The 27,324-nt window shown below is 38.0% G+C and overlaps 1 protein-coding gene and 1 pseudogene across 4 annotated transcripts; both read right to left on the reverse strand.

Moving 5' to 3' along the window:
* Nucleotides 1-1,035: 1,035 nt before the first annotated feature.
* Nucleotides 1,036-7,406, reverse strand: LOC113679027 (type I iodothyronine deiodinase-like; annotated as a pseudogene). Its single transcript, XR_016184562.1, has 3 exons — nt 6,494-7,406; nt 2,576-4,271; nt 1,036-1,299 (listed from the first exon to the last, which is right to left on the reverse strand). The product of XR_016184562.1 is annotated as a type I iodothyronine deiodinase-like (transcript).
* Nucleotides 7,407-7,511: 105 nt separating this feature from the next.
* LOC113679026 (protein naked cuticle homolog 2) lies at nt 7,512-25,810 on the reverse strand. 3 transcript variants are annotated; one of them, XM_089198861.1, is made up of 8 exons: nt 25,706-25,810; nt 19,673-19,731; nt 14,558-14,584; nt 14,316-14,431; nt 12,375-12,447; nt 11,178-11,278; nt 10,342-10,446; nt 7,512-9,499 (listed from the first exon to the last, which is right to left on the reverse strand). In XM_089198861.1, the coding sequence occupies exons 2-8, from the start codon at nt 19,713-19,715 to the stop codon at nt 8,567-8,569; spliced, it is 1,398 nt and encodes a 465-aa protein (XP_089054987.1). In that variant the 5' UTR covers nt 19,716-19,731; nt 25,706-25,810; the 3' UTR covers nt 7,512-8,566. The 3 variants fall into 3 exon arrangements, with proteins under 3 accessions (XP_089054987.1, XP_027051754.2, XP_027051755.2); XM_027195953.2 differs by lacking the exons at nt 19,673-19,731; nt 25,706-25,810 and adding an exon at nt 14,745-15,298; XM_027195954.2 differs by lacking the exons at nt 14,316-14,431; nt 14,558-14,584; nt 19,673-19,731; nt 25,706-25,810 and adding an exon at nt 12,664-14,260.
* Nucleotides 25,811-27,324: the final 1,514 nt, after the last annotated feature.

The following is a 27,324-nucleotide window of genomic DNA, read 5'->3' on the forward strand; positions in this document are numbered from 1 at the left end:
ACTGATGCGAAATTATCTCAACGAGTATCCAGCGCACACTTCATTCCCCAAAATTATTTCTTTCTTTTTCAACCCGCCGCTGTTATGAAAAAAGAGGTTGCCGGTGCAATCGTCCTCCACCTTTCCTAAGCCTCAGCTTTGAGTTCCATTTGAGTTCCATTTTGTTCCTATATGACCCCATCTGCTGCAGTTCTTGTTCGACTAACCTTTATCAGTTCTTTCCAGCCTTCCACGCTTTTTGCCGTTATGATTTTTTTCATTAGTTGTTTTTTTCCTTTTCCTTCTAAACACTCACCTGATAAAACTTAGACTGATCGCATTTTAGTGCGTAGGCCGGCAAGTTTCGTGTTCATAAGTTTCGCGGGTAGATCAGGAAAACATTTCACCGAAGTTTTATTTTATTTCTGTTATGTCATAACTATCTCTTGACTTCAAGCAAAACAATTCTTCCCTCCCAACTAATTTTTTTACTTTCTGGTCTAGCCAAAGTATTTATTTAACATTGCAAGCTCTTTCACAATATTCAAACATTCAAGCTAACACCTGCCCCTATTGGGAATTAGTGTGCAAACTGTCATAAAGAATACTGCAAAAAAACTACAACGTCAAACTTAGCAGGTCCCTGCAAACTAAGTAAATAAAGTGAGGTCTAAAATACAGTGCTTTCATTAATTCACTGATTTATCTCAATAGCAGTTTGCCGTTTTCCACTCATTCCATTCTTTCTTACACTAAAAATCGATCTGCTCAGTAATTTGGATTTCCTAAGCCTAAGAAGGTTTTTACACGTTTTTTACATAATATATCACTATTATTGTTGTTTCAACCTGCTTAAATTTTTCTTCGCGTGACTGAAACATCAACACAAGCACAGTCTCATTTCTCAACTAGAAGAACAAACCCACTTAGATCTTTCAAAACAATTAATACTTTTTCTATTTAATTTTTGCAAACTAACCTTGTGAAAACATTGTTATGTGCAGCTCATTTTATAAAGGATTAATCTTGTTATCTTTTATTGTTATTCATGCCATGTCAATTTTGTTCTTGAAATATCTGAGTCAGACAAGTTTCCACCTCTGCAAGATCGTATGAAAAAGGTCCTACCCCTCCCTGGTATGATATAACATCATCCTTGATGACGTAAAGTCTTTCCGGTATGGCACCATAAGCGGCATTTGCAGCGTCGCACATTGTATCAACAACTATTGAAACCTCGTCAGGACACTAAGGCTGAAGAAGCTTAGCAGCCGCGCACCTTTCTTCTATAGTTCGGTGTTGAAGTATCTTGGGGTTGTTCTGACAAAATAACATTACAAAAAAATAGAGTAAGAAACACAAATTCTATGTTCGCCACAGTTGAAAAAGGAGGGGCATCAAATAACCAATATCAAGTACGTTTATCATTTATTGGTGAGATCGTTGGGTTCAATGCGAGTTGTTTTGTTTCCCTCCCAAGGGATAATCCTAATTGGACGCAAATTAATCTGTGCACTTTTCTTCTAAGCTTTTTAGGAGATCTGAGGTCCCGTATACCCAGCCCCCTTAATCATTTTAGAGTCAAGTTAAAAATTTCAGCCATTTTTAAGGATAATGATCTTTTTATTCAAGAGAACGTGCTTTCGTGTAAGTAATTAATGCATGCAATTAGAAGGGTATTCATCTTCTGTATTTCCAATTGTGATGAATGGAAGAATCGTGAAACAAACAATGGAAAACATGTCGTTAATTTTATCTCTCAAAGCGCATATTTTCATGGGTAAAACAGTTAACATTCATCTTCTCTGGGTTTTCTTTGACTACTCTTTCTTATAGCCTACATTTCAAAGTCTTTCAAAGCCTACCTCTAAACTTAGGAAAACTGAATTTTCAGCTAATTATGGTATACAAGTCCTAATGTTGAAAGTACCAGAATGGCATGAAAAATGTTTGAGAATATGTTTCTGAAAGTTGTTAAACTTGTCGTAAGGCAGGGTCTTTGCGTAACATCCAGTTTGTTCTCTCTCTAGCCTAACAGAACGTAAATTTCTTTTAGAATTTAAAAAACGATCTCTGGCTAAAACTTTTAAAAATACGAGCTTTCGGCTGTTTGCGCTACAGCCTTCAACGGGTAAAATGATAAAAAGGTAAGAAATACTAGGTGTGAAGTACAAAGTAGGAAATTAAAAATTAATTAAAAAGTAGGAAATTAAAAAGTAGGAAATTAAAAGTTTTAGCCAGAGATCGTTTTTTAAATTCTACAAGATGTTTCATCCTGGCTGCGGCCCCTCTATCTTTTCACATAAATTTCTTTTGTTCTCTGAATTGAAGAGGAATCATCAGCCATACTCCTCTTCATTTGTTATCGGATTAGTAAGCCGGCTAAACTTCACATCTCATCGTAGCCCGCTCACCAGTCTTAAAAACCTAGCTCACAGAATTTGCTTGAAAACATGAAATAGTTAGATTTTTGAAAAATGAAAAACGTTTCCTACGAAGACTTTTTTTGAACAGTTTTCGGCTCTTGAATCCATAGTAACACTGTTCATATGTTTAGGGACTCTCACTATTCCAATTCTTTTTCAATTTGCTTTACCTTAAACGCCCAACCGTCCACTGGATGTGCTTCTTCGATGTATAAAACAAGGAAGTCGACTTGTCCCTGATAGCGGCGGACCATTTTATTAAACTGTTGTAGGTCCACCATGAACTCTGGTCGGGAACATGACCCAACGTTTATCACCAATGGCCGGCCTGGTTGCTGGAAGTCTAACAAATTACACCGCCGAGGAATTTCACCATCAAGGCAGAGTACTGGAACGTCAATTGCGGGTCCATGAAGAAATGCTTTCTTGACAAGATCTCTCAAAAGAATATGCAAAAGAGTGTTTCGCATTTCAGTGTTAAACATAGTGTGCCAAAACTCTTCTGGATGTACTCGACACCTTGTCCATTTTAGGAAGAGGTTTTGCAGCATTTTCTGACACACTGGAATCATATTGAAAACTTTTCCGACAACGAACGCGAGCCAAAGAAGACTCGCAAAGAAGTACAGTTTGCAAGAAGGAAGGTTAATCCGAATGGAGAACATGGCTAGCTGCTAAAAGCACAATTATCTGATAGGAAGTTACCTGATAGCCCGCTTTTACTTCAAAATAAAAAAGGCACTGGGATTTCAATGGAAGCATAAGTCATTACTCTGAGGAGGCGTGGAATCTGCAACAAAGGTTTGGTCATAAAATGTACTCCTCCGGGTACCAACAACCCAAATAAGTATTAATTCAAACCCTTAGATGTATTGTTCAATGTGTAAATCATAGTAGGTGGGTATGACTGAAAACTTTTCGGCCTGTCACACATTATACATAAAATGTGCAAATCTATGCACGTGGGTCTGGTTTTTCAGACATGTAACACCTTCATTTCGTATCAACTGGTTAGAAGTTTGGACATGTGATCAAAATACTGTTGTTTGCCTGTGGAAAACGAATGGGAACAAATCTATGTAAGATATGTCTGCATATTTTATTATGGGTAAAATTATCTGAGGGCCTCCGATAATTTTACGTAGAAGCCAGTAAGTGAGAAACACAGTGACCAATAGAAAGTTGTCGAAATGACGAACGTAATACAAACGTGTCGGATCGGAGTGTACACAGGCCAATTAGTCCAGTGATGTTTTGGTATTGTAATTCGCCCACTCAAGCGCTGTAATAACAATTGAAATATTAAAACAAAAACCTAAAAAAACAAGGCGAGCGCTAAGGTAGTGTGTTGAATCCACAAATTTCGCCCCCATATCATTTACTTGTTTTAAAACGTACGTACCTGGCATGACGCAGCACTTTGTCTCGGCTCAGAGATGCGTCAGACACAGTAAACTAGTCGAGTATCACGCTCAAAGTCCCGTTTATTAGGCTGAAGATGTCAGCAGTCTGACCATCTAACGCAAAAGGATTTTCAAGTACACGTTCGCGAGTTACGTTCATATAAAAATAACAAAACTTGTCAAATAATTTTGAGAAAAGTTCGAGTAAAGACCCTTTTAGTACATGCAGAGAGGGTTATTCTCAGTCAAGTAGCATTGCTCTGCTCGGGGCCAAAAACAAACGCATTGATACCCTAGGTCTCACAGCCATTTTTCCCCTTAGCTTGCGTTGGGAAAACTTTCCCGTCTTCGCCAAAAACAATGACACTTTGGTTGATTTCGATCCCAAGTTTGCACGTCTCGTGGACAAGCCGTTAGTCCATCAGAACCGTTTTATTGTTTTTGCATCTTTTGGTTCGAGCTCCTAAGGATAAAACAGTTTATGTAATGTCAACACGAATATTTCGCCCTTTTTTTCGTTGTAACACATGCTCCATGGAGTAACTCGGCCCTTGGAACAATCGAGGCTTGCCAGTACGAGCACTGACAAACATTAAAAAAAAGTGAAAAAAAAAAGCCTAGTTTAGGCATCCAGGTAGTAAAGTGGCGCGGTCAGGTAGTGGAGGGCGATACAGGGATGAGACTTATTTCCGACTGAACGACCGGAAAAGTCCAAAAATAAATGAAAGCTTCTGTAACTTGGGTAACCCTTAGTAGGAAGGATTATGCTAACAAAACTGACATCTACTACTCTGAGTATAACTAGGGTTCTTCCTCGTTGATTTTCACAGTTCGCTGGTCTTAATCAACTTGAAGACTGATTTACTATGAATTTATGCAGAGTGCCACAGAACCTGTCACGGTGTGCGTTATAATCCTACGCCAGGATTTGAAACGAATCGAGAAAAGGCGAGTTAAAGGCGATATATTTCATCATCAAAAATATGGAAAGCGCTGCAGACAAAATCTCGCTAGGGAAACTGAAATCGAATGAAAAATGTTTCAAAGGCAAATCACCTAAAAACAGAATAAATAAATTAAAAAAAAACAACAACAAACAATTGAAAGGCGCATATATGAAATAACTAAGTCTAGATATATATATTCGATTAATAATGATAATAAGACCAAGTGGAGTCCAATTCGGACTGTAATCATACGAGTAATGAAAAAAATCGGACGACCGCGAAGCGGGGGTACCATTTGTCAGTCACAAGTATGATTAAAGGCAGAATTGGACGACACGAAGTTAATCAATTAATCATAACCATTATAAAAACCAAATACATTTAGGACAAATATCTCCAGCAGGGAAAATGTCTAAAGCAAAAAAGTTGGAATTTCCCATTTTTTTTCCAGGGTAAGTGGTAGTTTCTATGGTTATTATGATCAATTCTGTGATTAGTGGATTTCGCTGAGTGGACTTACCATGATTGGCTGCTTCAGCTGTTCGGTTACACTGTCCGATTACAACTGTTCAGAGTGATTATTGAAATATAAAGCAGCTGATGCACCAATGACATTTGAGGAAATTGTAATGGTTATGATTAAAAGAATTAGAAATCTAATTACAATTTCCACAAGATAGATAATTATGAGGTCAGGTCTTCGATAATGCTCTTGTGTTTTGGTGAGTAGTTCCACTGCGCAGGCGCATTGTGCAGAAACCTCCAACCAACCCCAAGACTGCTTACTGCTTTTAAGCGAGTGGTGCGCGGTCGCTAAAATTTTTTACGATAATGTGCACACCTTACACCTAAACGTGATTAATCACTTACGGCAAGCGAAACGAAGTATCGAGTCACGTGGGAAAAGTTGAAAAAGGCGCCTTTGCACGAGCCTAGAGCCCGAGCCTTGAGCTGACGGCGCGGTTATTCCTGTTCGGTGTACGTGTAATTGCTAAAATTGCTTATGTGACACCATGAGGAGCGTGCAGTCTCATTCATCGAAGATTAATCGTTATTGCCCCAGGCGAATACGATTTTATCAATTTCTACGGGCAAATAAAGCGAAAGACAATGCAGTTTCAAATAACAACCCAGATTGGTTTTCGCGTTCTTCCTACCGCACAAACCCCTCCTTTGGAACATCTTTTTTTAATAGACACCGACTTTGAACCCAACGGAAAATCAGAAACGCTCCTATCACATTTCTATCTAGTCCCTTCACTGGTGAAACCAATCATTCACCGTGACACTTTTCTTAGTTCCGAGGGCGCACCCCAACTCAAGTATCTACTCTGACGTTAACCACCTTACCCCCAAAGATTCATCGTAGACGGGTATGCATTTAACTTTTCATTCTATATTTCTATGAAAAGGGTTTTGGAGCTACCCTGAGTATGGAAACAAAGTTCAGTCGAACTTGTATTAACCGGCATCTTACTAGGCGGTCGGTTGCCAAAGTCCCGAATTTGTTTGAACTGTCACTAAAAGCCGAACCACTCAAATAAAACTAAGAATAATCTTTCAAGTAATTTTTAATCCATGGTTTTCTTCCAAAATTAAAGAAGTATTTTTGAGCGAGATTTATACATTAGGAGGTCAATTGTGGCATAAAGAGGAGTTGTTTATCGTTTTCTCTAATAAGAGCAATCCCTTAAGGTTGGCCTGATAGAGGAAGCCATCAATACAAATATGACCTTACCAAATGGAGCGAGTCCCTTCAAAGGCAGTGTTCACACTTGGTGCCCGGGCACTAGTACCCGGGCACCGGCACAAAATGGTGCTGTGTTCAGACACACGGTACCCAGTCTGAAGATATGTTCACATTCAATAAACAGAGCACACGCTCACTATTGAACTCCACTTTGCACCGTCGGACGCCATTTTGAAATCTCGAGTAGGACAAGGAATTGTGGGTACGAAAACAAGTTGTTTGTGGGTAAAGTGCCAGGGCACCAACGAAAAATGTGTTCACACAAGGACTCAGTGCCCAGTTTAGTGCCCGAGTACAAGGTCGAGACCTTGTACTCGGGTACCGACACCGTGCCCGAATTCTGGCGTGGGTACCAGGAAAAAAGGTGTGTTCGCATTGGTGCCCGGCGTAGAATAGAACCCGGGCACAGTGCCCGGGCACCAAGTGTGAACACTGCCAAAGATTGCAGTTAATAGACCTTCCTTTCAAATCACATTATTCTTTTATGTCTGTATCAACTAGACTGAATGTCCCCGTTTGTGTCAACAGGTTTGCGTCAAGACCAAAAAACTGTCTCCTTCAGTTTCAGAATAAAATGTACATATACAGAGATTCCAACCCCATGTGATGGAAAATAGGGAGTAATCATTAGTGCCAAAGGCGCGAGCTTCTAGGGGGGTCAGGGGGCATGCCCCCGGGAAATTTTGCAAATTCAGGTTCTCTCAAGTGCCATTTCCTGAATTTTGACATCATTCCGGCCTGAGTTATAACATACCATAATGCTCTTCGCGAAGAAAGTAAGTATAATATGAGTGTTTCACAGTGACAGATCGCCAAAAATTCTAAAGATTAGCAATTTTCCCCTAGTTTTCAGAATTTTATGATAAATCGGGAGAATTTGGTAAAAATCGGGAGAGCGGGAGGCAAGACATCAAATCGGGAGACTCCCGATCAAATCGGGAGGGTTGGAATCTCTGCATATATCTAGATTCAAGATACAAATATAAAAGCAGACAGATTCGCCTGATGCATTGTGAAATATATAATATTATTATTACAGTAAATGTTGAATATACACTGGAATTGTTAAATACTTCTTAAATGATTTTATACAATGTGAATAAGATATACTTTAAATTTCCTTTGATTCAAATAACTAGGGTTTTAGATTTTAAAAAAATTTTTCTGAACCATTCCTCAACTGCCTGGAATACCTGTTGTTATCCGTGAGCTAAATTCTATTTTAGTTTTTGTCTACCTCATATGATTCCCAAGGCTACTATACTCTAAAAAAGGGGCAATAATTGTAGAGTGAGGATAAAACAGCAATAAAGCATATACTCATACTTCACAACTAACTGGCTTAGAAAAAGTCAATAATAAAGTTGAAAAAAAAGACAAATTCCTGTTTACACTGTGAATAATCCTAATAAAAAATAAAGAGCTCATTTGTTTTGTTGATCAAAAAAGCATTTAAAATCACAATGTTCATTTTGTTTTGTTTTACATGTAAAAGAATTACAAAAGTACTTTTCATGAATGAATAAATTTTTTTACTTATCTTTAATCACATTTCATGGCAGTCTAAAATTCCTTACCTATGCATGGTGTTTTTAAATGGAGTACAACAATGGTTAAATATTGCTTTCAGTCTGGGATAATCTGATGATTCTTACAAATATCATGTACATTAAATTGTATGATATTATAAAAGTGAAATATATAACAATCCCATTCTAGCAGAGACAAGTTGCAATACTGTTTGCCCTTCATGCATGCAGTTTCAAGACAGGTAGAAAATACATAATTCAACTTGATTTCACAGGCTATACAAAAAAGTCTTAAAACATAAAGATTCTTGCTTCTTTGCATAAAGTAATATTTTCCAGTAATTGAGAGTAACCCCTTGCTTGAGTTCTTATTGTTCATCACAAAGTGTGCCTCTTTACAAGGTCCTATTCATCAAGCAAGGCTTGTTCCCTATAAATGTTATAACTTTTCACCACATGTAATCTTACCTAAAAACCATAAATTGTGTGAAAATGATTTTAGTCAAAGGTAGAATTTAAATAACAAAGTTATTTAGCTGACATAGTGATGATAATGATGGTGACTGTGATGGTGGTGGTGCTCATGGCGATGCATGACTGGTTGTCCATCCTGATGACATAAGTCACTGTCTCTAGTTAAGTTGCGCTTACAGTGATGATATTCACTGTGTCTGTGACTGTGCTGTGGTGAGGGAGATCCATTTGCAAAAGGGAATGACTGACTTTCTGTGTGGTAAGGGTAGGTTAGGTGATCTGTTGCAAGATCAAGGTACTGAGGGCAGCGACGAAGGCCACAGCCCATATCACAGCTGTTGGTTTGGCAGACACGATGTCGATGGTGCAGCTTATGTTTGTGCCTGTGGTGTTCTTCACGGGGTTCTTCCTCCCCCTTGTCATACATGTGACACCACTGATTGATCCAATCCTTAACTCTGGTCATTTCCTCGCTATTGGATACTGGTGGGTTACATTCTCCAGGCCCAGTTTGCATTCTCTTAGGGAAATGATACATTCCCTTTGAGTCAACAGGGTTGGCACTCCTTCGGGGGTCATTTCTCACACAATCCTTGTCAACAGGTTGCCTGTGCTCACACCTCCTGCATGATGATGATCTGCGAGGATGCCCACTGCTGCTGGCATGTTGCTCTGACTGTATTGGCTCACACAGGCTGCTCTTAGGTCTGAATTGACCAAGGCAGTCTGTAGATGGAGGGTTCACAGTCAAAGACCCCTCTCTTTGTATTGAAAGGTACTTTCTCCCTTTACTCCTTCTGGGATGTTCCTCAAAGCCACTACCAGTCAGGACACATTCATGCCTTGTCCTACTATTAAGATCTCTGCCTCTTTCCTTTGAGAGTGACAATTTCACACAGAGTTTTTTAACAGGATCTTTTTGTGTTCCTTTGGGATGAGAAATGCTTTTGCCAAGGACATCATAGATTGACTTCACAAGGTTCTTCACGTCCTACAACAACAAATTATCATCAGCTTGAGGAGATAAACAAAATAATCCTTGTTCCTTGGAGGGAGAACTAATTTCAGGATTTGCAATGGCTGAAAAAAGTTTAAGATCCTATCCTTTAAATGAAAATCTCTCACATACATGTACTTCTTGCTTATCAAAAGCTCACTAGATCAGTAATTTTCAAAAGATTTCCTTAAAATAGTTTTTTTTAAATGAAGAATACTCTGAGTCAAACAAAACCTTTTTGCTACCCAGGCTTTTCAACAGAGAATGAAACAGCAATAGAATATTTTAATGTAACAACATAATATCCTCCCTGTTTAAATGAAATTTGCCTTAATTAAACCACAAATTCTAGAAAGTTCCCAGAAAATGCTACTTCCACCTAATATAAAGCACACTCTGCTCACTGTTTTCTATCTGTTGAAGGAAACTAAATTAATATCCCAAGCCCTGAATATGCATGCCCTGCTTTACTACTCTGACACCATAATTTTCTCCTCCACAACTTGTATCAAGCTATGACTCTGACATTCCAATGTAATATCGCATATGTTATATCGAGAATTCAATTGATTTCCAAGAATTCTGCAAGTTACCAGAAAATTCTACCTCTACCTAATGTACAGTACACTCTGTTCACGGTACACCATATAGAGAAGGAAACTAATTTAAGCAGATAGTAGACCCTCAATATTCCCAGCTCTGAATATCATGAAACCATTTGCATGGACTTGTGTTACTACTCTATCACAATAATTTTCTCTTAGACAACTTATATTAAGCCATGGCTTTGACATTCCAATGTAACATCAATCCTGTTATGGACAAAGAAAACTTACATCTCGAGTGACTTGGCCTTGGCCTTCAAAGTCATAAAGGGTGTATGACCATTCCTGCCGGTCTGATCCTGTTGATTTAATTGACTGACCACATTCACTTACCGCCTGTAAAAATATAAACCAATCAAAGTAGAGGGAAAGTCACATATTGTTGTGTAAAATAGTTCACTTTTAGAGCACTGTTACAATAAAATAAGAAAAGTACAAAAAAATAATTTGCAGTCATTACTGTACTGTACAGTAAAACATTGCAGTATAATTAGAGTGAAGCCAATGGTTCTATTAGAGCAAGACAATGAAGTTTCATGTAGAGCATGAAAATTCTTAAGACAGTCCTTGTCATTTTACTGACTCAAACTATAATAAATAGTATTCATTTCTGAAAGGCCAGTTATGTAATTTTACAAATGCTTTTCATTCAACCAATTTATTCTCAATTTCCACAGTTACCATGTTTCCCATCAATAGCAGATGCTCTGTTTCTGTATATAAACAATATGCAAACCGCAATATCTCTCTTCTCTCTAATGAAGGGATTGCACTTTAAACATCAGCTTTGATATAACCAAATTACCCTTAAATAGCCCCCACAGATGCAGCACCACAGTTTGACACTTATCCTCTTTATTCAATTACTGTAATTTTGGCTATATCAAAAAAAAAAAAGAGTTGGTAAAATGAAAATCACGTGAAGGAGATCAAGAGTTAATCCCCTGTTTCACGCGCTAAAACAAAAAAGAAAAACTCTCTGCACATGTTCTACATACAGTTTTGTGATAGGTATTTTTTTTAAACAAATCTAAAAGATGTTCTTTTAGGAGAGGTTTAACGTTTACCGTGATTGGCCTCGTGGTTTGGGTAGAAGCTTCAACCTGTCCTTCACGCTCAAAAAACAGCTCAAATCTTTTACCATCTGGTTCATCAGGTAATTCAACAACTACCAAGAGGAAAAAAAAAAAAGCATCACACATTTAATATTTTTCAGAGCAGCTTAATTCCTTCCCTTGTCTTCATAGAGAGGGTCTTTTGAAAGGCAGTTTTTTATAATCAAGGACAAAGACAAGCTTGGTTTGAATTCTTAACATGTTCATGAAAACATATATCTACCGCTATTTAGGGTTGACATTATGTAAGAAAGCAAAATCTAAAGATATAAAATAGCAATAACATCACTTTCTGGAAAAGCTTCAAAATGCATTTGATAGATTTCAATAACTCAGGTTTTGTTTAATCATTTCAGAACACCCCATTGCAGATTTTCTTAATTTCCTAATCTACATGTGTAGACAAGAACAATGCTGCATATGAGCAAGATCCTTCTAGGCCCAAGTAAAAAGTGGTCATCGTAACAAGATGAACCACTCCTTCAATCGTTTCAGCCATGCACTTCCTTTCCACATTGTTTTGAGGGGGCAAAGAAGTTTAATGCTTTTCTTTATTCCACCCAGGATTTAGAGATAGGGATGGAGCTGTATTAAAATCAATCCAATCATTTAGACTGTGACCTACTTTGACACTATACCACAACAGAGAATGTTGACCGCAATTATCTTGTTACTGAACCATATGTGATAAGTAACACGAATGTCGCCCCCAAGGTATGGGAAAATTTTTCTGTATAAGAGCTATAGTCAATTTATCCAAAGGACTTTTTTTCAGTGAAAGTATTTGTGTGTAAAGTAACACTGCTTGATGGCAATCATGTGAAAAACAAATATAGTTCCTGTTGGTTAGAGATCTTGCACTTTCCAAAAGATTTCCTCATTAAACAAAAATTCTCTTTCTGAGGGTGGATTAGGAATAATTAGTTTATGAAAATTGCCTTAAGAATGTTTGAACTGACTGATAAAGAGGCTCTAAAGTGTGTTTAAAAAGCTTACAAAGAGTTTAAAAAATACCACTCATATTCATTAGACATTATTTAATTATTAAATCTAATTAAATATAATCCAGATGAACTAGTCCATATTTCTAAGTTAAAATAGAGTCAAAACAATTACCAAGAGTTCTGGCAAAAGAATATCACAACACACCTTCAATGGGATAGTCATAGTAAGGATACTTTTTACAGAACTCTTTTTCTGATCCACAGTGTCCATCTTGCAGCTTTGAGAAAGACAAACAAAATAAAATAATTCAAATATTGTTCCCAAGCAAAGGGGGCTGAAAGACATTGAAGCAGAATTGTGCAACAGATTAGCAAGGGAAGAGCCACAATAATTGTGCTAAGGACTGCAACATGAATCTTGCTGAACTTTGCGGCACAAGATGCTTGTGGCTGAATAAGCTTCTTTATGGAGGAACTTATCTTACATTACATACATTTGAGGACATAGCTCTGCAGCAATGTTTTCTAGATGAAGAATGTGAAGGAATGACATCAGCAAAGGGAAAAATGCTTTTAAGGAGCTTTCTACCAAGAACGAAACGTGATCTCTGATACTTGACTTCAGCGGCTCAATTTAAATTCCTACGCTTCAAAAACAATTAAATCATTCTAACCACAAGACAAAAGGACAAAATCTTAGCTGTCATCCACTACAATGAGTTAACATTGATTTAGTTTTAGAACTGCATAATTAATATTGTTGTAAAATTACCATAATTTTTCTTAAAAGTTATATTAGTTTGCGTAATTGAGCGGCATTGTGTTCTCTTTTTCAAATCACTTGTGACAGAAAATCTGAAAAAAAAGGCTGAAAACTGCGTTTAAGTTTTCTACAAAAAGGGCATTATAAATATATATTAAAATGTTTTCTTTCGGTTCGTAATCAAAGTTTAGCCACAAAAATAAAGTAGGCTGTATGTTTCTGCAAATATAGGGGTTTGATTTCGCTAACAGCAGGGAAAACTAATTCAAGGTTCAGATAAAACATAAAACGGAAAGCTTTCTTGGTATTACCCAATACGTCACGACGAAACTACATGCTAGAAACTTCTCTAAAAATTTGTTTTTCCAACACTTCAGAACAAATCAGGAGAAATCTTCAATGGAGAGAAACGTAGTTCATCTCTTGAACATTTCTTTCGCTACACATGGACTTCGAAAAACGAGAGGTGACATTCTAAAATAAACATAACATGTTTATGAAGGCAGTACACACTTACTTAAGCATGTTATACACACACAAATGTATTTATTTTCTTTCACATTCAAATACTCTATATCAGATTGAATGTGAGAGAGAGAGCGTGTGAGAAAGTGAGGCGTGCAGGAAACATGTCCCCTTGTATTTCAGGAAACATCATCAGAAATCTTTCAGCCTGCCGCTCCTCTGTTGACAGGCTCAAAGTTATTTACGGTTATTCAAGGAGGCCCGCTCAATAAACCAGTGTCATGATCACGAATGCCGAGGAATAGACGGAAATCGCTCTCTTTGAAGGTATTTCTGGCTTAAAGCAAAGAGAAGTAACAATCGATTACGCATTTTGGAATTTTGACTCCTTCACCATTTCCACGTTTAACTGCCACACGCATATTTCGATCAATCTGCCAAAAATTAAATATCTCAGAAAAAGATACCGATTTATTTAGTCTACCCAGAGAGTTTTAAAACGTCGTCATACATATCTCAATTCGCGTCTCAAAATGTGACCACAAGTCAGCAGAAATGAGACCGATGTTATTTGGAGTAGCGAGCTGAGTTCATTTAGGAACGCAAAGCAATTTGCTATAATGACAAATCACGAGCGCAAGTCGAACCATACGATGGTGTGGTGTTGACCTTTGCGAGTGGCTCTGTTGTTTTATCACTTCAGTCGAAACCGACAGCTATCAAAGCCGTCACTCGCTAGCTACCAACAACCACAGGAAAACACTTCCTTTTCACACAAGAAAGTTGCTATTGCGAATGGCATGTTAAAAAAAGTTTTAATCACCTCACATGTTGATATTAGGGTAGATGGTATATATGGGTCTCGGCTGAAGAATCAATCATTCCCTATAAACGGCAAATCAATTATATTATACTCACTACATTGACAGGGTAGCCCTTGTATGTGAAGTCGGCCGTACATGTAGCCTTTTCTTTCGGTTCTTCAGTGAAATCCAAAGTCAGATTTGTAGCGTCATTTTCCGCCACGCAGTCCCCTGTTTTCAAGAGCAGAAGGAGAAAACGAAAAGAAATCATTAGATCGGCGTGAACACTGCACAAAGGCAGCGAAAAATAAACAAGGCAAATTTCACAGCTCTTGGCTCGTTCTTCGACTATGATACCTTCGGGTCCCTCTCTTGATATCCACGCTAGAAAGGAAAAGAATCTTGATGAGGAAGAGTACAAAGTTAAGCCTCACGCCGAGAATACGCACGGTGGTATATTAAACATGTAATTATGGCATCTTGTCTTGAAGAGTTAAGCCATCGAGCGAACGTGCTCGGCGACCTTCGTCACACAGAACCTTACCTTGTTTGCTGTACTTCTTTCCCATATCAAGAATGCTTTCAGCTCATTTCTACTACATAGGCCACAATTGTAAGTAAAGAATGATGCAGGAAAACTTGGACGCAAAAGTCTGGCGGAATGGCCCAGTTACCTCGCTCCGTTTGAAGTACAGAGAGAAGTCGGCTTACTGCTTTGTGCGACTGACAGAAATTGATTCGATTGTTCTAATCAAAGCTTAATGAGAAAAAGCTGCGATTTTATTGGCTGGCACTAAAAGTAGCCAATTAGAGTAGAGTACTAATTTTGTAGAAGTGAACCTTCGCTTGCACTTACGGTGGATTGTATATCAGTATCTTCTGTTTCCTCAACGTTACAGCAATAAAGACGAGAAAAATGAATCTGATAAACGATATATTTCCCCTCTAAACCATACGATAAATTAGTTGTTGATTGCGGTTAACTTTCGATCAATTTTTTCAATTATTCCATGATTTCCATATCAATCTAACAGCAAACCATCAAACTGCTCTTCATTAGAGCTGAAACAATTTTTCTGAAGTTGGTTAAACAAGGAATGAAAACAGAAATTCATTGCACTTTCGTGTCTTTCAACATTGCTCTTCTGAAAAGATGGTGCGGTTTTTGGTATAAAAAAAAACGATGACACCGAAAGACTTTCGTGCAAGAAGATCTCAATATTTGCTTTAATACAAAACACCGCTCTCCCTGATTTTGTAAAATAACGGCTTCAATGCATTTCCGACGAAGAATTTGATTTAGAGAATATAGCATTTCGGAGGTTGACAGGTCTTCAGCCGGCATCTGGCTGGCCGGACATGTTCATCCCGATATGTAACAACAATGCCGCCAGTCCCAAGCAAAACGTTATCAGAAAACTTAAAATGATCGGCAGGAGTAATCGTTGATTTTTTACACAAACTGAATTTTGAAGAGTTGAACAGAATGGAGATTGAAAAGTCTGACAAAACATTCGGCGAGTTATGTTTACATAAAGTCACTTTGTTTAAGACAGATAAAATTTCATGAATATTTTAAGTGGACAACTTGAGAGAAGCTCGAGATTGGAGAGGGGTTATAGAAAAAAGGCCATTTTTTCATACCTCTGTCTCCACAAGCCCTTCTCCTTGACTTTTTTCCAAGTCGTCTATGAAATCTTTTCATCATTTAGTAACACGTAGTAAGTTACATATTTTCTGTTTACTGATTAACTTTGCCAAAACCCATGCTGAAAAATTCGCAGGTTAAACTTTTAGGTTAAGTTCTCTAAATATGGAGACATTAATAGATAACTTTGACCTGGCGGGCCTTGTCCTACAATAAAACTTAGGGCGACTCTCTTCAATCAAAGGGATTTTAGAATTTGGCTTTAGTCTGCTTGAGGTCTGAAAATTTTGAAAAAAGGTGCTTGATTTAAGAGGTGTTAACGAGAACTAAATACTGGCGCGTATTGTTTAGGAGCTATCGTGTGAAAGCTTTTAGCGACAGCAAGTGAGAAACAGGGGTTCCGGAAAATGCCTGGAAAAACACAAACAGTGAAAAGCAATTGAAAATGCTTCAATTGCGGCTCGACTGATGTTCAGTTTCCTCTCTGGCAGCTGTAGCCGGCTGTGGCACTATGGCGGTAGAAAAATCGGCGCGGGCTTATCACCTTTACCGAAACAATAACAAAATAAAATTCATATTCTTAGTGTGAATGAGGGTCCAAAATTATCTTTTCATCGCATATTAAAAGACCGTATCTTCGCCTGGTCCTTCCATATGAACATTCATCACAATCAGAGGTACTAATATAACTCGGCAGCAATCAGCGATATTGGTGCATGCGGTGCGTATTTTTATCAAAGTATTCATTGCGTGTTTTGAGAGGTGCACAATGATTGGATGAGCCGACAATTTTTTTGGCTGATAATCTTACACCCCTCTTTAGAGGATGAAGAACACATTTTTCTCAATTCAAAAATTATTTCAAATAATATTTTTTTTACCAAGAGAGGCCTTCGTCAATTAGATGTTTCGTGAAGATCTTTGATGAACTTTTCAGATCAGTGAGAAACTTAACGCCGCCGGCAGTGGATTCAGTTCCGCTCCGACTTCCCGCTCCCGTCTTAATGTCATCATTCCTCAAGTACCGAGGTTAAGTGCTGACAAACTCACATCATTCTGTAATATTTATTGACATTCAGGTATTAAAGCTTCTGTTAAAGACAGCGTCAACAAGAAGGGATACTCAGTCAGCCCTCCCGTTCCCTGGGGGTGATATTAACCTTTCCCCTTATCTACTTTCCGGTACTCCAGGGCAATATCACTATCCCGATTATCTCCTCCTCTTCTCTCGATTCTAAATTTTACCCAATCACACTACCTGTACCCCGGTTCTCAGGGGAAGAAATTTTCGTTCCACTTACGTGACCCCTGTTCCCTAGGTGATATTAGCATCCCACTTATCTCCAGTCTTGTTCCCAGAGGAATATTTTTCAATCCACTTAGCTAAACGTTCTACATCATTAAAACTCGGCTGAAAGTCTTTTGCGAAGTCAAATCAATTTGCCTAAATCGGGTTGAGACAGCAATAGGTGCAAAAGTCAATCGCAGCTCGAAATGCTCAAGCGCTGTCCTCAGAACCAGAGTTTCTGTGATGAACGTTTCAATTTAATGCCGACTTAAGTCTGATTGAGTTGTGACTACACCCTTCGGGTCCATCCAGTCAACTGAACATTCAATCAACTAAGGACGCCATCAAGCCATAACACACCACATTACTATTACGCTTTTTCAGTAATCGAATGTTGTCTCGTCAGTAAACGCCATGTTGAATCAAGTCGGAAGAAAACTCACCAGCTGCGCATGAGCGATTTTTCCATTAGGGGCGGCCAGTATAGCAAGTTTCCTGGGTGGGGTGGGTGCCTTCAACTTTAATTACAACAGATTCCTACACTGAGTTAATGAATTGAGTTAAGATCATGTTTTTTCAAGTCTTCTCCGCAATTAAAGTCATAAATGAAATGCTGATGTTGACCACCCTTTTAGATTTCAAAGATCAACCTAAGCTTTCCAAACTGTATCCCTTAAACACTCTTGAATTTAACAACAGAAGCCACCATCTAGCCACCTGGCTGATAATTTGTGACCTGCGACGTCTCTGTTCCCTTTTTTTCTCAGTGTTTCTTCGTTGCCTTACCAGCAACTCTGTGAACCTCCCTGCGGTTTTGACTGCGCAGCCTAGTTAATGAGTGTTTTATTCTTTGCATTGAAAAAAAAATGGCGTCATATAGATTCTAAAAGTTTAAGTACATTTGAAGATAGTTTTGGAGTGGTCAGGTAACTCTTTTGAATCTAGGGAAGCTACACACGGCTGCGCACGGTAAATTGTTATAAATAAAAGAACTAAGGTGTATTCGACCCGCTCCTTTAAAAAATGTTTTGAACTGGTTTCAACATTAACGGCAAAAAGCGGACACTCTTGGCGATTATATAGAGTTTTATATGAAGGACTGTGAGTCCACTTATAAGAAAAGATCGGAAAGTTCTGCAATTTTCTTGGCTGATACACCTGGGCTAATAGTCCTCATCCCTCGTTCTCAGGTCTTTCCTTTTCAAATCCTTACGGCAAGTGGGGAAGGGGTCAGGGAGAAAAGAATGGTGACCCTGGTAACGATATCGTAAACGTTCGAATGTCCTTGGTTAACTCTTATACTTTACTTTATAATTTGCCGCTTCAATCAAATGTAAAACTGATCATTCTGGTGTAGTTCAGAATATTTTGATGCATTATCAAGCGCAATCATGTGAATGTGATCAATATTTTGGAAAAGGCTGATATAACAAGAAAACAAAGCGCCTTGTCTGGGAGTTGTTTACTTCCATAATTGAGCACTCAAATGTGATATTGAATGACCATAAAAAAAGGTACAAATCAATCCTTTATCTTTAGAGGATCCAACAGATTAATGAACTCTTGAAAGAGAGAGAGCGGTGGTTTTGTAGAAATTAAACGCCGAGTTATTTTGCTCCCCAGCATGCATTCTATAGTCCCACTGAATCATACGCAAAGTTTCTCTTATATCCCCCATTTTGACTATACTGAGCATGACAGTTCTAGAAAGCACTGGGTAATTCCCATTGTCACACGAAGGTTAAGTCTGCAGCGCTTGATAAGTGGAACACAGGCCGTAAGTTACTTTCATCAGCTGGGAAAGCAACGTAGTGAGCCACAGCAGTCCCACTCTTTGCACGTAGCGAGCGATCTTTCGATATGTCACAGCATCGTTTTTAGATCACCTTTCTAAATTTACATTGACCTCTAGAAGTTAATTTTTCATTCCAAGATACCATTACTTCGTCAGTTTTTATTTAACGCCAGTTGCGACATCAAGTACGATTACTTGATACCTGTGCTTGCCAATGATTTTGAAGAACAGTTCGCACAAATTTTTTGAAGTTGCCTTGCAGTCCCATTCGGACATGTCGATGATAAAAAAAAAACGCAAAACACTTTGAAGGAACCATAATTACAGAGGAATGTCTTCTAATAAGCTTTAGCATATTAGGCTACAACAGTAAACATATACACACGAATTACTTCAGCCCAATTTCACAGAAATACCATCCGTTATTTTTATGATCTTGAAGCATATTTTTTTTTAGGTGCCTCCGATTAAAATCCATTTTTTGTTTTGGTAAAACTCAATGATGGCCAGTGAAAGCTCAAGTCCATACAAAGGAAGCTTTTCAGTAGACATCCTTTACACATGGAGTATAACACTCAACAAAAATCCCGTGAAAAATAATCCGGAAACGTATTTTACAAACAAGAGTGTTCTTTATTTCGAACCAACGCATTTTTCATATCTGTTCAATTCCCTTGTCACTGAGAGTCGAAGTTTGAAAATTTTCTCAAAGAAAGTAACATACGTACTGAAATAACTCACCTTTTGGAGGGCTTCGTTCCTCTTTAAAACACTTTGACCCCATGGAACATTCGAATTATCTGGAAAGAAGGCATCAAAATGGCATTTGTTCTTGTTCTGAAAATACCATGCGTTTTAAAGTGGTCTTTTTAATTTTTTGTCTTCTGAATGTTCCTATCAAAAGAAAATCACAAAAAACTTTTCAAAGATCTAAACTTCTCCCAGTAAGATCAGCTTGAAACGAATTCATCATCATCTGTCTTATCTGTTAACAACAAGAAGAAAAAGCTATTTAGACCATAAGTGAAAATGGTCCTGATAACTAGGAAAAGCTATCGGTTACGATAAAAGGAAAACCGAAATTTGTATGGAACACCGGCAAAGGCCGTATTGCATACCTGTTCGTATTTTTTACTCTCAGCAAAAGAAGACGAAAAGAACCTCTCCGGTGATGGAAAAGGAATCTGAAATAATGTTTTGAAATAGGCGGTCTCGTGATTAAAGGGCATGTAAACCCAAAAAACGTTCATTTTCTTTTCACATAGATGTTTAGTAAATATATCAAGTACACCAAAGGTACCATTCGTTTATTCTCAAAAGTCCATTTTCATATTGTAAAAGCTCTTCCAAATTCGAAACATTCGCCATCTTGAATGGCGCCATCTTTCCTGTGACGTCACGGGTGGATCCTCCAAAGTCTCGTTTTATAATCGCGTGAGGCACGAAGGAGTCTTTTCTACAGCCGTTGTTTGCTGGTCTCGTCATGATTTTTTTACGTACAGTTTGCTTCAATATAATCAATTTTTTCGTAATGGTGAAGCGTTGTGCCGTCCAGTTTTGTACTGATTCAAACAAAACTGGGCATACAATGCAAATATTTCCAAATGACGCAAATTTGAAGCGACAATTTGTGAAATTTGTTCAAGTGAAAATAGCCGATTTCGTCGAGCCGTTCGAACGTTCTGTTGTTTGTAGCAGTCATTTTTATTCCTGGTGCTGTACCGACGATTCAGGCCTCACCAGAAGCAAATTATTCGGAAGACGAAAAACGACCCATACAGTCGGCAGACGACGAGGATTCGGAAGTGGCTCACCAAACTGAGAAAGAAGTTGAGCTCTTCAAAAGTTAGAGGTCAACAGAGAAAGTACAAAATCGATTTACATGAGAACGTTTCGTTAATTAAACAACAATAGCTTTATTGGTTCTCCAAAAACATCTTTTTTCTCATTTAATGAAAGATTATGGGGAAGCCAGTTGTTTGGGAGCCAGCGCTGAGCCCGTAAAAGACACTGACATGTCTGAACCTTTGCCTGTCGAAACACGTATCAAAGAAAGAGAATTCGTTGATATCAGTGTGTTATAACGTGATCTGGAATTTTGTCGGTTCTATACAAAGAATTCTATACAGGATCCCATAATCAACCCTTATGTTCTATAAGAAAATCCATGCCAGCCCCACTTAGTGCTTCCTTTGAGAAACCCTGCAGAGAAAAAGCAGAAGAATTTGTGTCACGGTTTTCACAGCAGTGAAAATACGTTCAAAGGTCAGTAGGACAATAATATTCATCATTTTGAGTACAACTTAAAAGATCCTGATTTCAGCTTGCAAAACTATCTTTTCAATAATGCAAATCGAAGCAAACACAAACAGGGTTGGATAATTATGAAGGCCACACAAGGAAATGCACATGATACAACTTGTTTTATCGATGGAAATGCTTCTGAGATGCAGGATATTGTTTACCGCACAAGATAGCACAGCGACCCTAAAGTGTTTGCTGAGATATCCCCAACACCAACGAACAAGCTATCTGTAGGCAATTTAGCGAAATTTCCTGCCAGGAAAGAAGCGAAAAACAACTAGCTCTAGTATTGTATTATTAAATCAATGGCAGAAACAACTCAAGTAAATCGATCTCAAAATGTAACAAAACAGATGAAACAGAAAATATTTAGCTTAGTCGTTTCTGGTGTGATTATCTGTGCTTTACTGCTGCCTGTAAGCGTACTTGGCCGTCTCCAGCACCCAGAAATCGAGGCAAATTGACTGAAAACCTGGATGCTCAGTGATACAACTTATCTGGGTTTCAGGCCATTTTGCCACAATTGCCCGATTTCCGTACAACAAACACTTTCATGAGTTTTCGGCATTGGTTGACAAGTTCCACACTCGCACCTTTGATAATTTTATATAAAACACTCTCAGAAGCTCAAGTTTAAAAAAATTCTGTTGCATTCCTTTAGATTGTACCCTCGCTGTATTGCATTTTCATGTCAAATACAAATAAATCACAAAGTAAATTAAATACCAGTCTGAGTTTCCGAGACGGTCGCATCGCTGTCGACATGTTCTGTACTGTCTTCGTGCGGATCGCTTCGGTGAACCCTACGCGGCGGACGTGGCCCAGACTCTCCTAAAGATTCTGGATTATCCCCAGCGCTGTCATGTACTAAGCTTAAGGCATTCGAGTCGCTACCTTCTGAAAAAACATCTTCCGAACTACCGCTACTTACACGAACTCCCACACCAGTTCTACTGGGAAATATGTATTGCGCAATATTTTGGTTCCACCGCTTACGTCACGACTTCTCGCTATTGTTTTTACCGGAAATGGAATTTCAGTTGATAATGCCGATTTTCTCCTAAAATAAGTCGAATTGGACAAAACTAATTTCAAATTCGTTTTCTACGCCACTTTTTACATAGTATAAGAAAAACATGTATTTTTGGGTTTACATGCCCTTTAAGTCTTAAGTTGAGGGCCAGGCGAGTTAAGCTAATTACTACAAGCGCTTATAAGCTTTTTGTTTTTGCTTTTTTTAGTTTCAAAGAGACAATTGAATGCCAGAAAAGCTTAGATATTCGTTCAGAGATTCCTGTTGCATTGGTCACTGGCGGAGGGGGAGGCGAAAGCTTTCTTCATCTCGCATGACATTGACCTCTTGTGACTCGTTGACTCTTCCGAAAGGTAGGGAGATTAATCAGCCATCAAAATGGTTTAAAATCAAAATTTATAGTCACGTGTTTGTATGTGACATCCACCTCCTTTGGCCTTTTGGCTTTTCCCCTTGGGAACGAGGTTACTGTGTAATCAGCAAATGTAACTGAAAGTCAACATGATGTCAGCTAAAATATCCATCGAGCGCCTGCACCCGACCACATAGTCTGGCCAGTTTGCACAATTGAAAAGCATGAAATCCTCGAATAAAGAAAGTAGTGTCCAACGTGGGTCGAATTGGAGAAACATTTTAGTTTTTAAATGGAAATAAACTGCCAAAATATGAAGAGAAAAGGATAAAAAAAGATCGAGACTTGGCTAGGTCAGTGCCCACGCTGCTAAGTAAAATTAAAAAGGGTGGTATCCATAATCGAATTTCAAACACTTGTGAAGACGATTTTGAAAAGTTTTGATTACTGGTAGGGAAACTCAGGACGCAGAGCGCACGTTGAGTCTAAGTTTAGTCATAAAATTACTGGACTACGTACATTGGTCTGGGTTATTAAATAACTCTAATACTGATCATACTGATATTATAATTCCAATTTCAAAATATCGCACAAACAAAAAAAGACAAAGACGCAAACAAACAAAAAAAATCATCTCATATCAAAACAAATCAAAACAATCGCACAAAAAATTTCCGAATAAATACTTATTTGTGAAAAAAAAACCTTAGAAAAAAATTAATTTAAGTCGCAACAAATCGATCAAATCCTTACAGATTATCCTGAAAAATCCTCTGAAATATCTGAACATCCTCTGTAAAGTAAGGAAAGCTGCGATGATCGCGTATTGACTAGTATTAACGGAATGCCGTACCGTCCGGCCACTGCAGTTTACTCCTAAAGCATTCTTTAATTGCTACTGAATAAGAAATATGTGGAAGTTATGCCGTTTTCCTTCACGTAATGTTTAAAAAGGCAGCTTATTGAATTCGAGACATTGGAGAATCGAAAAGAGTGAGCTTAGTTGATCCTGCTAATTGTTACCCTTACCGAGGGAAATTTAAAGGCGCCTGTTAGGCCGGTCAGAAATTTGTCAGAAATTGTCCTCTCTTTATCGCAGCATCCACCCAAGCCAATATGACTGTAGATCTGCATAAGTTTTCTATTATTTCCTCCGTTTTAGCGAAGAGGGTCGCCGGCTGTCTAATTCGGTATCTTTAGCTTCATAAATCCTTTCATGTTAAAAGCGTTTTGCGGTTATTTTCGCTGTGCAAAATAGTCAATGAGAAATCCAAATAGCTTTTCAAAGTTCTGTATTCTAATTTTCTCTTTTGAAAATAACAATTATGGCAGCAGAGCCTGTTGAACCAGACACTTTGTATTAAAGTGAACCTCTTTGTTTTTGGAGAGGAAAAGATACCGACTCTTTCAAATTTTCATAATGATTCCAACAAATTATGTCGGCATTGTTCGCGGTGTCTTTTTAGGACGTTTGAATTTCCAAAGCCGAATCTTAACTGCATAATTTTTCAATGAAACATCCCTTAGCTTAGCGAGATAAGTTTAAGGAAGTCGGATAATATTTGTTTTACTCCTTAAGCGCAGTTCCCCACTCTTTTCTGACGATATACGAGAAAACGTCGATCTGCCGACGGGAGAGAATCAACAAAAAATTCTGCGTTTTGGTATACTGATTAAGTTTATGGTTTTGCTTTTTCTCTCCCATTCAATTCCATATTGTCTCCTTAACCAGTGCTTGCTCAAAATAAAAGTATTCCTGACCATTTTTCATCATGCTTAGAAAAATGCTTAGAACATTACTGGAGTTTTCAGAATCAAGTATACCACTCTTTTATGGTAATCACCATGGTTTGGAGCCTCTAAACAGCATGTATCGACTTCTCGAATGATTTGTCTTTCATCTGACACCGTGGGTTTCCTTTTCAATGTCAAAACATTGAGAATTTCTACTTTCCTTCAGTTAGCTTTGAAATTTAAACCGGCCCCTTTGAGATTTTGAACAGGGTAAATCTCCCTGAGAAGTTTAACTGAAATGTTTTCCAAACTTATTTTTTGTCTTGTTTCATATAAAATGTGCTTTAAGCAAAAAATAGATGAAAAACGTACCAGTACGAAGTGAAACTTTTCATGGGAAAAATAAAGCACGATTTTTTATCAAAAACCAGATATAATTGTCGAAATGAACAATACTCATATATGCCCAGTAAAAATGTAACAAAAACGGCTCCAAAGCCGTCTATCATTAAGACAAACTTTTCGTCTTTCGATGCACTTAAAAAACTTTTCAAAATGACTTTCAAGACAAATTTGTTGCTGCCGACCTCCTGAATATTTCTTGAGAGCAGTTAAACTTTCAGCAAAAATAAATATATCCATCGTCATACTTTAGGAAAAAAGGGTTTCAAGTATCACATGGCGGCACAAACAATAGTCTTTGGGGTAATAATCAGGAAGATGTAATTTCCTTACGGTGGTAAGTCTCTTTGTAACCGAAGGAGCTGAGCGGTTACGTTTAGGATGCAATGTAGTGTACAATTCCAAAAAGACGCGAAGCAAACTCACTTTAACCGGACTAATAAATTTTCCTTATTTTTAAATAATGGAAACTCTTTATAAGCTTTAAGTGTATAGGCTCACAGTTTGTTGAGTTTTCGGTTCTGTTTGGCCACGGATGACACGGATCCGGCTCTTTTTATGACAAGGAAGCCCTCACATCACCGCCTGCTATATTCGGTTTCATTGCTTATTTTGACTCAAAGAAACCGCTTAGTGTCATGAAAAATGTATAACTCTATTCAGGAAAAAATGAGAGGACTCATTGAGAATTCCCTCTTGTTCTGTTCTATCGCTTCATTCAAGAGTTCTTTGCTTTAATGTATTTCAATACGTTCTCACAAAAACGAGAATGATTAAGTCAATAGATCATCAGCTGCATTCCCTTAGTTTCTTTCAATTTATTCAATCTAGCTCGAGAAACGAATTTTTCATGCAGATATATCTAAACTTCCGTCAAGTTTCGAGGGAAAATCCTCACGAAGCCGTAACGAATGCAATTGTAACGTGTTAGTCGCTGAAAACTAATTACCTGTGTGTTTTGATAGCTTCAGGCGAGTGAGGTCGAGTCGAATCGAAGCGATGTCCAGAGCGCATATGTCGTCCTTCTCATCCTACCGCCGGTGTTTTGAAATATCTGCTGATGAAAATATGTTATTCCAGTGGCTTACGAAGCGGTAATAGCCACACAGACTTGACAATGAGCGGGGTTTTTGACGGTGCTTCGCGGGAAACTTGTCGGCTCTTTTGTAACATGGACAACGGATTGTGATATTATTATTTTAATCACAGATAAGTTCGGAGAATATTAGTTCGAGATGCGTTCGGTTATGATAAAGGAGACGCTTTGTTTCGCTCATGTAAGGGTACAAACGTTGTTTGAGAGAAAAGCGATGGTGTTCTTCATTGGGAACTATGATTAGCGGATAACTTCGAGCGACTTTATTTTCACCATTCTTAAAGAGAAGAAATGAAAAAGATTATAACGATGAACCCGAAATTTCCGTCAGAAATTGTAGTCAAATCGATTGCGGTCAATAATCGCAATTGGGAGAATACTGTAAATCGCAGCTCTTCAGGCTGCCTTGTCAAAATTTTTCTTTTTCTTCTGAATATTTCCGTCAGACGAGAACAAAGAACATTGTTTTTTTTCGTCTTGAGGGGTTTCAGTTTGCTAATTTGCTTCATTTCTACGTCCAACTGAATTTTATAATCAACCTTTGAACTTAGTAACATTGTTTTTATCAATAGAGACTTTCCAGCTTACGACTTGCCTAAGTTAACTTTTTTGAATAGCTCACCTTTTTCAAGACTGAGCCATAATTACTTCAAGCACTCGTATGTTACAAAAATGCCTAGGGCTTTGAAAAAACAGGTCATCGACTGAACCTAGAGCGTCCTCTTTCTATTTTTATCAAACGTTCATGACGTGTCTACAAACATGTCATTTGGTGACCCATTTTAGTCATGCTAGTAAAGCATACACGTCGATCGTGAAAGACATTCTAAAAATGTAGTTGTTCTACATAGCACCGTTATGTTAACTTTGTATAATATACCTTTTGTATTTCACAGCTTAGGACGAAGGCAAATATCTAAAGGTATTAATAAATCAAAGATATTTGGAAGTATATTTCTAGAACTAACCTCTCTGAAGAAACGATATGTCAAACCTCTCTTACTGCAAACGGCAGCAACGATGAAAGCGAGCAAAATGATCCGAAAAAGTCAATTTAATCAAATGTATTTCGTGTGATAATTAGGGTCACTTTTCATGACTGTCATCAGTACTTCTTTTATTTTAATGTCACCAAGCTGACGAGAGAGCACTTTGTACGTTACTACATCACGTGATATCAAGTCCTTCCTTGTTCCTCGTACTTCTTACAGTTGAATTATTTCCTATTAGTATTTCAGTTTCTACATATGAGAAGCAAAATTAAGACCTCTTGAGAGTAAATATTCAATTTTTCTGTGGCACCACTTCTTTTTTGAAGTGTCGCTTTCTTCTATTTGTTACGAGTTTTTAAAACTTTTCAGAAGTCAACCGAGTCCTCCTTGTTGAAATTGAAGGAAAACAGTCACACCCTCCTGCCTTTAATTATTTTTGCCATTGCACCCTGGTTCCCTGATAGAGCCCAATGCCCCATA

Source organism: Pocillopora damicornis, chromosome 3 (genome assembly GCF_964200805.1).
Source record: "Pocillopora damicornis chromosome 3, jaPocDami1.2, whole genome shotgun sequence".
Lineage (NCBI taxonomy): Eukaryota > Metazoa > Cnidaria > Anthozoa > Scleractinia > Pocilloporidae > Pocillopora > Pocillopora damicornis.

What these genes read in the sequence shown, in the direction of transcription:
- LOC113679026 (XM_089198861.1), bottom strand. Translation starts at nt 19,715, where the DNA reads ATGGGGTCAAAGTGTTTTAAAGAGGAACGAAGCCCTCCAAAAG. An exon ending in AGGGCTACCCTGTCAATGTA is followed by an intron (nt 12,448 to 14,315) that starts GTGAGTATAATA and finishes TCTTTCTCAAAG; the next exon opens with CTGCAAGATGGACACTGTGG. An exon ending in AAGGCCAAGTCACTCGAGAT is followed by an intron (nt 9,500 to 10,341) that starts GTAAGTTTTCTT and finishes TTGTTGTTGTAG; the next exon opens with GACGTGAAGAACCTTGTGAA.